The 12,729-nt window shown below is 47.5% G+C and overlaps 1 protein-coding gene across 3 annotated transcripts in view; it reads left to right on the top strand.

Moving 5' to 3' along the window:
* jag2b (jagged canonical Notch ligand 2b) overlaps nt 1–12,729 on the top strand; it is a 153,805-nt gene that overhangs the window by 125,004 nt on the left and 16,072 nt on the right. For all 3 annotated transcript variants that reach the window (XM_067992093.1, XM_067992094.1, XM_067992095.1), the window contains 7 exons: nt 326–439; nt 2,026–2,139; nt 4,140–4,253; nt 5,110–5,226; nt 6,325–6,352; nt 8,741–8,826; nt 11,197–11,310. In XM_067992093.1, coding sequence (XP_067848194.1) covers nt 326–439; nt 2,026–2,139; nt 4,140–4,253; nt 5,110–5,226; nt 6,325–6,352; nt 8,741–8,826; nt 11,197–11,310 — 687 coding nt within the window. The remainder of the gene's footprint in view (nt 1–325; nt 440–2,025; nt 2,140–4,139; nt 4,254–5,109; nt 5,227–6,324; nt 6,353–8,740; nt 8,827–11,196; nt 11,311–12,729) is intronic.

Raw genomic sequence — 12,729 nt, 5'->3', positions numbered from 1 at the left:
GGCTGCAGAGCAGGCACATCTGCAGGGGAGTCCCTGAGCTGCACATCACTCAAGTGTCACTTGTTTTTAAATGGTTGGACACAGGGCTGCACAACAGAGCTGTGGAGCTGGGATTTACTGCATTATATATAAAAGCAAAACTGTTAACTGCGTGCTTGGTAAATATTTCTGATTCCCACGATTTAGTCTCTGCCCCCAAAGGTGCGGGTCCCGATCCACCGGCACTGGTCCCACCCCCAAAAGGCTGCTTTCACAAAATATTATCTGCTGTTCTCCTTTCCACAGTTTTAGTTTTTGCAATAACCTCAAATTGGCTTTTCTTTAGATATCAACGACTGCACGTTGAATCGATGCAAAAACGGAGGCACGTGTATCGACGGGGTGGATTCCTTCCGCTGTATTTGCCCTGATGGATGGGAAGGAGAGCTGTGCGAAATCGGTGAGTGAGGGACACGCTGTGTGTGTTTGTGTTCACAGCATGGAAGGTGGCCATTCGGCCCATCGAGTCCACGCCAGCTCTATGCAAGAGCGATCCAGGTAATCCCACTCCCCCGCCCTTTCCCCGTAGCCCTGCAAATTTTTTCCTTTCAAGTACTTATCCAGTTCCCTTTTGAAAGCCATGATTGAATCTGCCTCCACCACCCCCTTGGGCAGTGCATTCCAGATCACAACCATTCGCTGTGTTTTTTTTTAAAAAAAGTTTTTCCTCATGTCACCTTTTGGTTCTTTTGCCAGTCACCTTAAATCTGCATCCTCTGGTTCTTGACCCTTCCGCCAATGGGAACAGTTTCTCTCTATCTGCTCTGCCTACACCCTTTATGATTGTGAACACCTCTATCAAATCTCCTCACAACCATCTCTGTTCCAAGGAGAACAACCCCAGCTTCTCCAGTCTATCCACGTAACTAAAGTCCCTCATCCATGAAATCATTCTAGTAAATCTCTTCTGCACCCTCTCTAAGGCCTTCACATCCTTCCTAAATGGAAGATGCTATAGTACTAGCTATTGCTATTGTCTCTTTTTTCCATCGATTGCAAGGTATGTTATCAATGCATGAGTGAATTTAGTTATTTCCTGGGTGCGGAGCGGGTGCCGGGGCTTTGGGCCTGGGTGCGGAGCGGGTCTTATTCCCACTTCCTGGGAACACTGTTAATCTAAACAGACCAGTCAGAGGGATCTCCTGTTTCTCCACAATTCCTATTGTTACTGTGGAATGTGAGGGAACTTTGACAAGTAAGAAATTCCGCAGTGAAAGGAAAAACAGGGAATCTGATGTGGGAAAAGCTGGAACGTTCATGTAGATCAGTCAGCCCCTGAAAGAGAACAGATCCATGTTTCAGCTGGGACCTCCATCTGATGATTAAAACTGTGTGGAGACAGCATAGGTTTTGCATTCCCTCACGTGTCCTTGTAACTGGCGTATGTTCCAGTGAAATCCTGTGTTTACTGTCGATTGTAACTGGACACCCTGATTGCATACTGGGAGATCATTTACACACCAGATAAACTGCATTTCCGTCCTTTCGGTGAAACGTTAAACTGAGGCCCCGCCTCGGATATAAAAGATCCCATGGCACTATTTTGACGAAGAGCAGGGGAGTTCTCCCCTGTGTCCAGGCAAATATTTATCCCTTAACCAGTGTCACTAAAACAGATTATCTGGTCATTTATCTCATTACTGTTTGTGGGACCTTGCTGTGCACAAATTAGCTGCCGCGTTTCCTACATTACGCTTCAAAAGTACTTCATTGGCTGTAAAGCATTGGGGTGTCTTTGGGACATCCTGAGGTCGTGGAAGGCGCTATCGAAATGCAAGTCTTTCAGGTTCTTGCATTGAACTGTATTGCCACCTGTCCGCCCACTCTGCTGACCTGTCTGCTCCCAGCAGAAGGATGGAGGAAATTTTGGATTTTTCACTTTATTGTGGGAGTATTCAGACTAACCATTTAAATAGCTCGTTGTGCAAAAATGGGGCTCCTTGTCTGCCTTGCGCACTCTCTGTAATGCGGTTTTCTATTTTGTAGACTTCAACAACTGCATCCCGAACCCCTGTCTCAATGGAGGCCGGTGTGTGGATAGACCGAACGATTTCCACTGCGAATGCAGGAATAACTGGAAAGGAAAAACCTGCCACTCCAGTAAGTTGTCAACGCCTCCCATCACGTGCTGCGTCTAGACTGAAATCCAGCCTCTCCTCCCTGCTTCCTTGTCCCTAGATTCTAGAACGATCGCAGTGGATTGGAAGGTAGCAAATGTAACATCACTGTTCAAGAAAGGGAAGAGAGAAAACAGGGAACTACAGGCCAGTTAGCCTGACGTCAGTTGTCGGGAAAATACTGGAATCTATTATTAAGGATGTAGTAATGGCACTTAGAAAATTATAATATGATTAGGCAGAGTCAACATGATTTTATAAAAGGGAAATCGTGTTTGACAAATATTAGTTTTTTGAGGGTGTCATTGCAGAGTAAATAAGGGGGAAACCAGTGGATGTAGTAGATTTGGATTTTCAAAAGGCAGTCGATAAGGTGCCACACAGAAAGTTGTTACACAAGATAAGAGCTCATGGGATTGTGGGTAATATACTAGCATGGATAGAGGATTGGTTAACGGACGGAAAACAGAGAGTAGGGATAAACAGGTCATTCTCGGGTTGGCAGGCTGTAACTAGTGGGGTGCCGTAAGGATCAGTGCTTGGGCCTCAGCTATTTACAATCTATATTAATGACTTAGATGAAGGGATCGAGTGTAATGTATCCAAGTTTGTTGATACAAAGCTAGGTGGGAAAGTAAACTGTAAGGGGGACAGTCTGCAAAGGGATGTAGACAGGTTAAGTGAGTGGGCAAGAAGGTGGCAGATGGAGTATAATGTGGGGAAATGTGAGGTTATTCACTTTGGTCGGAAGAATAGAAAAACAAATTTTTTTAAATGGTGAGAAACTATTAAATGTTGGTGCTCAGGGATTTGGGTGTCCTCGTACAAGAAACACAGGAAGTTAGCAGGCTGTTACAGCAAGCAGTTAGGAAGGCAAATGGTATGTTGGCCTTTATTGCAAGGGGGTTGGAGTACAAGAGTAAGGAAGTCTTGCTGCAATTATAAGTTGCTCTGGTGAGACTACACTTGGAGTACTGTGTACAGTTTTGGACTCCTTACCTAAGGAATGATATACTTGCCTTAGAAGCGGTGCAACAAAGGTTCACTAGATTGATTCCTGGGATGAGCGGGTTGTCCTATGAGGAGAGATTGAGTAGAATGGGCCTATGTTCTCTGGAGTTAAGAAGAATGAGAGTTGATCTCATTGAAACATATAAGATTCTGAGGGGGCTTGACAGGTTAGATGCTGAGGGGCTATTTCCCCCGGCTGGAGTATCTAGAACTAGGGGACATAGTCTCAGGATAAGGGGACGGCCATTTAAGACTGAGATGAGGAGGAATTTCTTCACTCAGGGTTGTGAATCTTTGGAATTCTCTACCCCAGAGGCTGTGGATGCTCAGCCGTTGAGTATATTCAAGACAGAGAGAGAGATTTTTGGACCCAAAGGGAATCAAGGGATATGGGGATCGGGCAGGGAAGTGGAGTTGAGGTTGAAGATCAGCCGTGATCTTACTGAATGGCGGAGCAGGCTCGAGGGACCATATGGCCTACTCCTATTTCTCATGTTATGAAGTACCTGTCCACTGGCACCGTTTTGCATTCAGTTCCCTCCTCCAGCGGATTTAAAATGTTTGCCCTCGTGTTCAAATCCCTCCATGGCCTCGCCCCTCCCTTTCTCTGTAACCTCCTACAACCCTCCGAGTTCTCTGCGCCCCTCTAACTCTGACATCGTCAATCCCACACTTCCTTCACCCCACCACTGGTGGCCGTGCCTTCAGCTGCCTAGGCCCTAAGCTCTGGAATTCCTTCCCTAAACCTCTCCACCTCTCTCTCCCTTTAAGACACCCCCTAAAACCTACCTCTGTGACCAAGCCTGTCCTAATATCTCCTTATGTGGCTCGGTGTTAAACTTTCTCTGATAACGCTTCTGTGAAGCATCTTAGGACGTTTTTACTGCGTTAAAGGCTGTATATAAATGTAAGTTGTTGTCCGACCTTCACCTTCTCCGAGGGTTTTAACCACTCGGTGTCTCTCCTCCACAGGAGAGAATCAATGTGATGAAAACACTTGCAGTAATGGCGGCACCTGTCATGATGTGGGAGACGCCTTCCGATGTGCGTGTCCTCCCGAATGGGGTGGGAGTACCTGCAACCTTGGTGAGTTTTATCTTCTTTCGTTTCCCTTGCCCCCCTTTCTTCTCCTTTTTGTAGAGAAGCTTTCTAAAATATTCTCCCGACTCCCTGCTCCTCTTCCAAATAGTGCCAAGGGACCTTTTAACATCCACATGAGCCACCTTCAGTTATCATATCTTGAGGTCTTCCATCTGGAGACCAGCACCTCAGGCAGTGCAGTTCTCCCTCCAATTGTCGGTCTGAATTACGCTCTTGAGTCCTCGAATGGGACTCTTGAGGCGAGGGTGCTACTGACAGAGCCAAGCTGAAGGAGAGCAATGTGTTGTATCTCGCTGGCTGGAACTTGGAGAATGCCTTCTCCAGTGCACAAAACATGGGCTGATCATTTGGGACAGTGAGGTTAAAACTCCCATCGCTTTCCGGAAGGGAGGATTGAACTGTAAACCCCACGGTGGGGTACAATGGAAATTTTTAAGCGGGAACAGGGGCTTCTATTTGTAGAAAAATGAACAGAGCCTCTAAGATTGCTCGAATTCCCGCTTGAGCCTTGGGTTGATCGGAAAGATGTGACCTTTCAGGAAATTCCTCTGGCCAAACAATTTAGAATTTTTTCACGCTGGGTGAAGTACGTCAACCGGACTGGAGCCGGAGTGGGGGGGAAGCCGAGTAAATTCGGGCAAACCCTCAAATGTGTTCTCTTTGAATGCTTTAACCTGCCCTCAGGACATCTTCCAGCTACAGTCATGGTGTCACTAACCCAGCCACTGATCTTCCCTCAGGTGGGCCTGAGGACCCCCCCCCCCCCCCCCCCACCAACATCAATGTTTTAATTGGTTTCCCGTTGAAAATGATTTGACAAATCAAGTGTCCTGTGTTCCAGCGACGAACAGCAGTTGCATCCCCAGCCCTTGCCAGAACGGAGGGACGTGCGTGGGTAGCGGTGACGCCTTCACCTGTGTGTGCAAGGAAGGATGGGAAGGTCCGAGCTGCACGCAGAGTAAGTTCCGATCGTTCTTTTTCTAAAGCTCTGTCTGCCTCTGCTCTTGTGTGCCCGTGTATCTTTCTCCAGCGGTAGCTTTGGAGAGAGGAAAGCCAAGTGTTAAAATGTGCAGCGGTTTAAGGGCTTTTAAAAATATTAAAAGTAAAATTATCAGGTGATGCTTCGATTCAATCTGCAAGGGGTGGGATCTGCCTCTGATCTCCACCATGGTGAGGTGCCAAGTGAATGTCTCCCATTGTTGCCCCCCTCTCCGTTGGTTGTCCTCTGTTCTTGCCCCTCAGGTTTCGATGCCACTCTCGTGGAGGCTGCTTTCACAGTGGGACGTGGTGAGGCCTTTAAGTAGCTCCACCTCTCCACCTTCTCAGGCTACACCACCGCACCCCCCCCCCCCCCCCCCCCCCCGTATTCATTCTCTGGATGTGGGCATCACTGCCAAGGCTAGCATTTATTTCCCATTCCTAGTTTCTCCTTGAGAAGGTGATGGTGAGCCTCCGCCTTGAACCGCTGCAGTCCATGTGATGAAGGTGCGCCTGGAGTGCTGTTAGGTAGGGAGTTCCAGGATTTTGACCCAGCCACAACAAAGGAATGGTCAATATATGTCCAAGTCGGGATGGTGTGTGATTGAGGGGAACTTGAAGGTGGTGGTGTTCCCATGCACCTGCTGCCCTTGACCTTCTAGGCGGCGGAGGTCGTGGGTTTGGGAAGTGCTGTTGAGGAAGCCTTGGCAAGTTGCTGCTGTGCATCCTGTGGGTAGAACATACAGCAGCCATGGTGCGCTGATGGTGGAGGGAATGGATGTTTAAGCCAGTGGATGGGCTGCCAATCAAGCGGACTAATTCAAATGATTCTGTGCGATCCTTCACATCCACCTGAACAAGCAGATGTGTCTTTGGTTTAATGTCACATCTGTAAGACTGATCTATGAAGGCCACAACTTGGCAGCGGGGATCCATTTTTTACACCAGGCCGTGAGCTGCCAATCATCAGAGTCCCCTCACAAACTAGTTTAAAAACCTAACTCTGTACCAGGAGTCCCTGGAAGCGTAAAGCAGGCTTATTTGAAGTTGTTAACTTTTCCTTTTGTTTGTTCTGCAGATAAGAATGACTGCAATCCTCACCCTTGGTAAGTGACACTCCCACCAATATTACCTTTATTGCCAAAACACTGCAGCCAATTTTAAATGAGCACCTGGCTAGCTCCAATTCTGAGAGATCAGTGTCAGTGAACTGTTCCCTGGCGTGATAAATCCAGCCCCTTGATCCTAGCGTAAGAATTGTACCATAGAATCTTACAGCACAGAAGGAGGCCATTTGACCCATCGTGCCTGTGCCGACTCTTTTGAAAGAGCTATCCAATTAGTCCCACTCTATCTCTCTTTTCCGCCCCCCCCCTCCCCCCCCAAAACCCACCACCACAGCCCTCAAATTTTTCCTTTAGTATTTATCCAATTCCTTTTTTTTAAAAAAAGTTATTATTGAATCTGCTTCCACCACCCTTTCAGGCTGTGTGTGTAAGTAAATCTCCTGTCTCCCCTCTGTTGCTTTGCCAATTACCTTAAACATGTCTCTTCTGGTTACTGATCCTCCTGCCAGTGGAAACAGTTTCTCCTTATTTACTGTATCAAAAAACCTCTATTAAATCTCCCCTTAACCTTCTCTGCTTCAAGGAGAACAATCCCAGTTTCTCCAGTCTCTCCACATAACTGAAGTCCCTCATCCTTGGTACCATTCTAGTAAATCTCCTCTGCACCCTCTCCAAGGTGCACTTTTATCGCGATTCTGCTGCTGGTTTGAGAAGCATTTTGTAGCATGAATGGTGCTCTCCTGGAACCCAACAACAAAAAGAGCCCATCTAAATAAGTTTGTCTCAGCTTCAAGCATCCTGAGGGACTGACTAATTTAGCAGTAGCTTTTCTTTTTTAACTTCCGTCATCCTCATTTTTCTCTTTTCTTTCTCCCCCCCCCCCCCCCCCCCCCCCCCGCCTCCCCCGTTCCCCCAAATCCCCACCACCTCTTTGTAGCCGCTTCAGGCCCCATGCCCACCTGCCATGTGGGTCGGTAGCAGACCTGCTCCCAGGCCTCGGGCATGCTCCTGAAAAAGCCAGGGAGCTTGCAACCTACAGATGCCTGACAGCAGCAGCGGTCTGTGATACGTTGAACTTTTCCCTTCCTCCCCACCCCGCCCAGCTGTGAGAAAAAGTGAGGCCTGCTGAACGTGACTGTCCATTGTCCTCAGTCCCTGGCCTGGGGGAGGAAAAATCAACCAGAGTTCCTGCTCCTGATCACCATCCAGTGACTCCAGTCGTGTAGATTGATGTCAGGTGAGGACAGGGCCAGGCTCCTCTCTGATGCCCTGACACTACCTACCTACAATCACAGGCTTGTACGTTTACACAGCGTTCGGGATGTCATGACCTCAGACGTCCCAAAGTGCTTTATAACCAATGGAGTACTTTGGAAATGTGGTCACTGTTGTAACGTAGGAAATGTGGCAGCCAATTTGTGCACAGCAAGATTCCACAAACAGCAATGAGATCACTTTTTATTGATACTGTTTGAGGGATAAATATTGGCCAGGGAGAACTCCCATGCTCTTCCAATAGTGCCACAGGATCATTTGTCACTGAGAAGGAAGACGGGGCCTCTGTTTAACGACACCTCAGACAGTGCAGCACTCCCTCAGTACTGCACTTTGGAGCAGGACTTGAAATCACCACCTTTTGTCTCAGGCGACAGTGGTACAGATTGAGCCGTGGCAGACACCCTAATACACAGCTGGCCTGTCAGCACTTGAAAGAAATCACTTGAATCAGGTTTGATTAGGAGCTTCACCAGGAGCTTATCCCCTTCCCCTCTCCAACACACGCACACAATGCTTTTAGGCAAGTCTTCATGTCTTTCAAATTTAAAGAAAAACTGACACAGCAGGAAGAATGGGAGGCCCGTGTAATCCAGCTCGTGCTACAATGGATAAAAGGGGGGGATTGTTGTAATCTCATTTAAAATAAATCTGCAGCATTTAATCGGCTTTGTAACAGATTTGGTGCAAATCTCTCTATCTCACTCCTGTCCTGAGCCAAGTGACAAACGTGCTCCCAAGTGAGAGCCATGGAGCACTTGTGAAAAGCCAGGGGCTGCTGATGGTGAGGGGGGGCTGCGTTATCTGGGCCTAGTGACACCAGGTATAATCATCCAAGCTTTAACGGACGGTGGCGGGGGGGAGGGAGGACAGAGAGGGGCTGATAATGGAAATTCTTTGTAGATGGTAGGCTGAAAGTGTAATAGCAGGGGTTCTGGAACCTTCCATTCTCCCATTGTCAGCCGAGTGCTCTAAATGCCCTTCCGTAATGACAATTGAAATTTGCATTTGAATAGCTGGTGATGTTGAGGGAGAAGTTGTTGGTTTTTTTTTGTGTCCTCGCTTCTCAGCTGTGGTTGTGTTGACAGTAGCAGCAGAACGCCTTTCTAACGGGCAAGTGGTGGGGGGTGGGTGTGCTTTATGTCTTTACAGCTACAATGGGGGCATCTGCGTTGACGGCGTGAATTGGTTTCGATGTGAATGCGCTCCAGGTTTCGCCGGGCCGGACTGTAGAATCAGTAAGTACCTAATGTGTGAGCAGAGAGTTCAGGGGTCGTGCCATTATGACCCAACTCCTCTTTGTTCCCCATCCAGTCTCTGACCTCTTGATACATTCAGCCGAGGCTAGTTATACCTCGTATAATGAAAACACCAGCTGATTGAATTATTCATTCGGAGTGAAAAGCCCCCGTTGCCCACCTCTAAGAATCAAACCCTTTGTCCCCTACACAGAAAACTGTCTCCATTTTTATTATTCTTAAAGAAACTCGAAGGAACTTTTAAAAAAATTTTGCTTAGAGTCCACTAATACTGTGTGAAATGTAAAAAGTCTTTCGTGACACTTTAACCTGTCCGAAATCTCCTTATGTGGCTCGATGTCAGATTTTGTTTGATCGCCCCTGTGAAGCGCCATGGGACGTTTTACTGCGTTAAAGGCCTTATATAAACGTTGTCCAGTTAATGCAGCAGAGGTTTGACTCGTTGAAATTTCTTTCTTGTTTCTATAAACTTTTGAGAGTTGGCAAGATCCTGGAACTCCCTACCTAACAGCACTGTGGGAGAACCTTCACCACACGGACTGCAGCGGTTGAAGAAGGCGGCTCACCACCACCTTCTCAAGGGCAATTAGGGATGGGCAATAAATGCCGGCCTCGTCAGCGACGCCAGCGTCCCATGAACAAATAAAACAAAATCACCTTTATTTTGGTCCCTTCTCTATACCTGAAGCCAGTGACTCCCTGTTGCGATACCATTAAAAGAAAAAGAATGTGTTTATACAGCACCTTTCACCACCTCGATGCCCCAAAGCGCTTTACAGCCAATGAAGTACTTTTTGAAGTGCAGTCACTGTTTTAATGTAGGAAATGTGGCAGCCAATTTGCGCACAGCAAGGTCCCACAAACAGCAATGTGATTGTAACTGGATAATCTGTTTTAGTGATGTTGGTTGGGGGATAAATATTGGCCAGGACACTGGGGAGAACTCCCCCCTGCTCTTCGAATAGTGGCTGTAGGATCTTTTACGCCCACCTGAGAGGGCAGTTGGGGCCTCAGTTTAACATCTCATCTGAAAGGCGGCATCTCCGACAGCATAGCACATCCTGGAGTGTCAATCTGGGTGATGTGTCTAAGTCCCTGGAGTGGGGCTTGAACCCACAACCTTCTGGTTCCGAGGTGAGAGTGCTACTCACTGAGCCACAGTTGACTGATAGTAGGAGGAATCTGGAATCTTGCCAAAATTGGCCGTTCTTCATGTTGCGAGTACGTTGGCAGGCATCGCCTCATTGCTCGGACTGTGGTGCGCTGAAACCAATTGTAGCGCTCCCCCCATTTCTCTAACCCTAACCCCCCTGCCCATCTCCCCCCACCCCCCTGCTCTCGGCTGCGAGCAACTAACACATAGCACGGGCCAAGAATTGAGGTGGTAGCTTGTGGGAGTTGAAGCAACTATTGTAATGAGTGTGAACTTTCGATGCACTGGGCAGGAAACACTGTGTACATTTTTGGACATACCTACTACACAGAAGGGGCTGCAGAGATGTGCAACAATACCAAGTGTGAAGGAGGCGAGCAATGAGAAAAATGAGACCAGGTCTGCGATGCAGAGGAGAGACGATTTAGATGGGCCCTGGTTTGAAGTACATAAAGTATTAAATGTTACAGATGAGATGGACTCAGAATAGCACTGCAAGGGCAGCCAGGAAAAGAAAGAGAGAGACTTGCACAAGATAAATTGAAATGAGGGAAAAGTAAGGTTTTTTAAGAAAAATATTAACTTGATTAACATTTTGAATAATTTGCCAGGTTAAATGGAGTTGGACATTAGGGGAGCTGAAGAAGGAATTCACTGATGGGGTGGAGTAAAGGATGGTGGGGAAGGAAGGTTATTTTGCATTGTTTTCTTCCATCTGCCCTATGTTTGGAAGCCATTTGCCTGGTTGTCTCTGTCAGTGTGGGTGTCTCTCTCTCTCTCTTCCTCCCCCCCCCCCCCCCCCCCAAATGTCAAGTACGCCTTGGCAGAGAATCGATTACCTAAACAGGACGTGTATCTATTTGAGATGGAGGGGAGGGGAGGGGAACTTGCCTCCTGTGTTTTTTTTAGCAGACTCTGACATTTCATTGACAGTAGCTGGAAGCACAGCTGCGAGTGCCGTGAACACAGGGCTCTGAATGAAGCATGGAATAAAAAGCTTCTTACGGAGCTGGCTCTCAATGGCCGCTTTAACTCGATTGTTTACTGTGGAACTAATGATGAGACTGAAGAGGCCAGGGCTGGCTTTCTGTAATTAGGCAGAGCAGGAAGCAAGTGGTCTCATCAGCATTTTTAGTGTCCCTCATTTCTTTGTTGATGTGTACTTTTTATTCTCTCTCTCCCTCTCTCTTTCAAAGACATTGATGAATGCCAGTCGTCCCCTTGTGCCTATGGTGCCACTTGTGTGGATGAGATTAATGGGTACAGGTGCATCTGCCCTCCTGGAAGAGCGGGCTACAGATGCCAAGAAGGTACGTGTTTAGAAAAAAAAAATTATTCCTTGTCTGACTTAAGAGCACTCTTGGTCTGTGGAAGGGCTAATGGGCTTCCATTTTATGGCCCCTTTTTTATTTACTAATGAGTGTCTGCTGGCTCTAAGATAGCAGGGGGGTTGCCCCTGCCTGTAGGCCTGTATCCCAGCAACAATCAGTCAAGGCAAGAAAAGATGGGGTGGGAGAGAGGGGACGCTGCACGCAGACTGAAGGCACGATTGTCAGGACTCCCTGTTTGGTTGTATTGAATGGGCCACGAGCTGTTCAAATTATCTTCTGGCATCTGAGTGACGTCAGGGAAGAACACAAGTGTTGCTCCACTTTGTGCACAGTCATGCAATCATAGAATCGTACAGCACAGAAGGAGGCCATTTGGCCCATCGTGCCTCTGCTGGCTCTTTGGAAGAGCTATCCAATTAGTTCCATTCCTCCTGCTCACTCCTCATTGCCCTGCAAATTTTTCCCCTTTGAGTATTTATCCAATTCCCTTTTGAAAGTTACTATTGAATCTGCTTCCACCGCCCTTTCAGGCAGTTCATTCCAGATAATCATAACTCCTCACATAAATTTTTTTCCACTCATGTCGCCTCTGGTTCTTTTATTCACCGGCGGGTGCCGCTGTCTGCTGTGATGCCCTCCCGGCGGGTGGGAAAATCACCGTTTCTAGGCCATACTCTCGTGCTCGCTCTCTACCTGACTAGAAGAAGCAAAATTGAATAACCCAGCTTGATTCATTTCAATGAGTTCACAATCTGTCAGTGTTTTTCTCAAACAAAATCTGTTTCTAAGGGCTTGACCTTGGCAAGAATTTGTACAAAAAAAATCCTTCCCAGGTACCCTCATTCCTTATGTAAAGAAGGGAGCAGTAGGAAAACTGTTTTGAATAACTGAAATTTAATATGAATGCTGCTGAGGTGGTGGTCAGTTCAGACACTATCTGTTCACCTCAGAGCTGGGTTTGAGTCCGCTACAGTTTTGTCCACATTCCCTGGTTAAATTGGGCTGTGAGCTGATAAGTCAACTTGAATTATCAGTACCTGCCCTGGGAGTGTTTGATGGGACAGTGTAGAGTGAGCTTTACTCTGTATCTAACCCGTGCTGTACCTGCCCTGGGAGTGTTTGATGGGCTAGTGTTGAGGAAGCTTTACTCTGTATCTAACCCGTACTGTACCTGCCCTGGGAGTGTTTGATGGGACAGTGTAGAGGGAGCTTTACTCTGTATCTAACCTGTGCTGTACCTGCCCTGGGAGTGTTTGATGGGACAGTGTAGAGGGAGCTTTACTCTGCATCTAACCCATGCTGTACCTGCCCTGGGAGTGTTTGATGGGACAGTGTGGAGGGAGCTTTACTCTGTATCTAACCCGTGCTGTACCTGCCCTGGGAGTGTTTGGGACAGTG

The sequence above is a fragment of the Heptranchias perlo genome, chromosome 10, assembly GCF_035084215.1.
Source record: "Heptranchias perlo isolate sHepPer1 chromosome 10, sHepPer1.hap1, whole genome shotgun sequence".
NCBI classification, from domain to species: domain Eukaryota; kingdom Metazoa; phylum Chordata; class Chondrichthyes; order Hexanchiformes; family Hexanchidae; genus Heptranchias; species Heptranchias perlo.
Note: the sequence above shows the minus strand (reverse complement) of the source record. Positions and strands in the feature narration are given on the sequence as shown.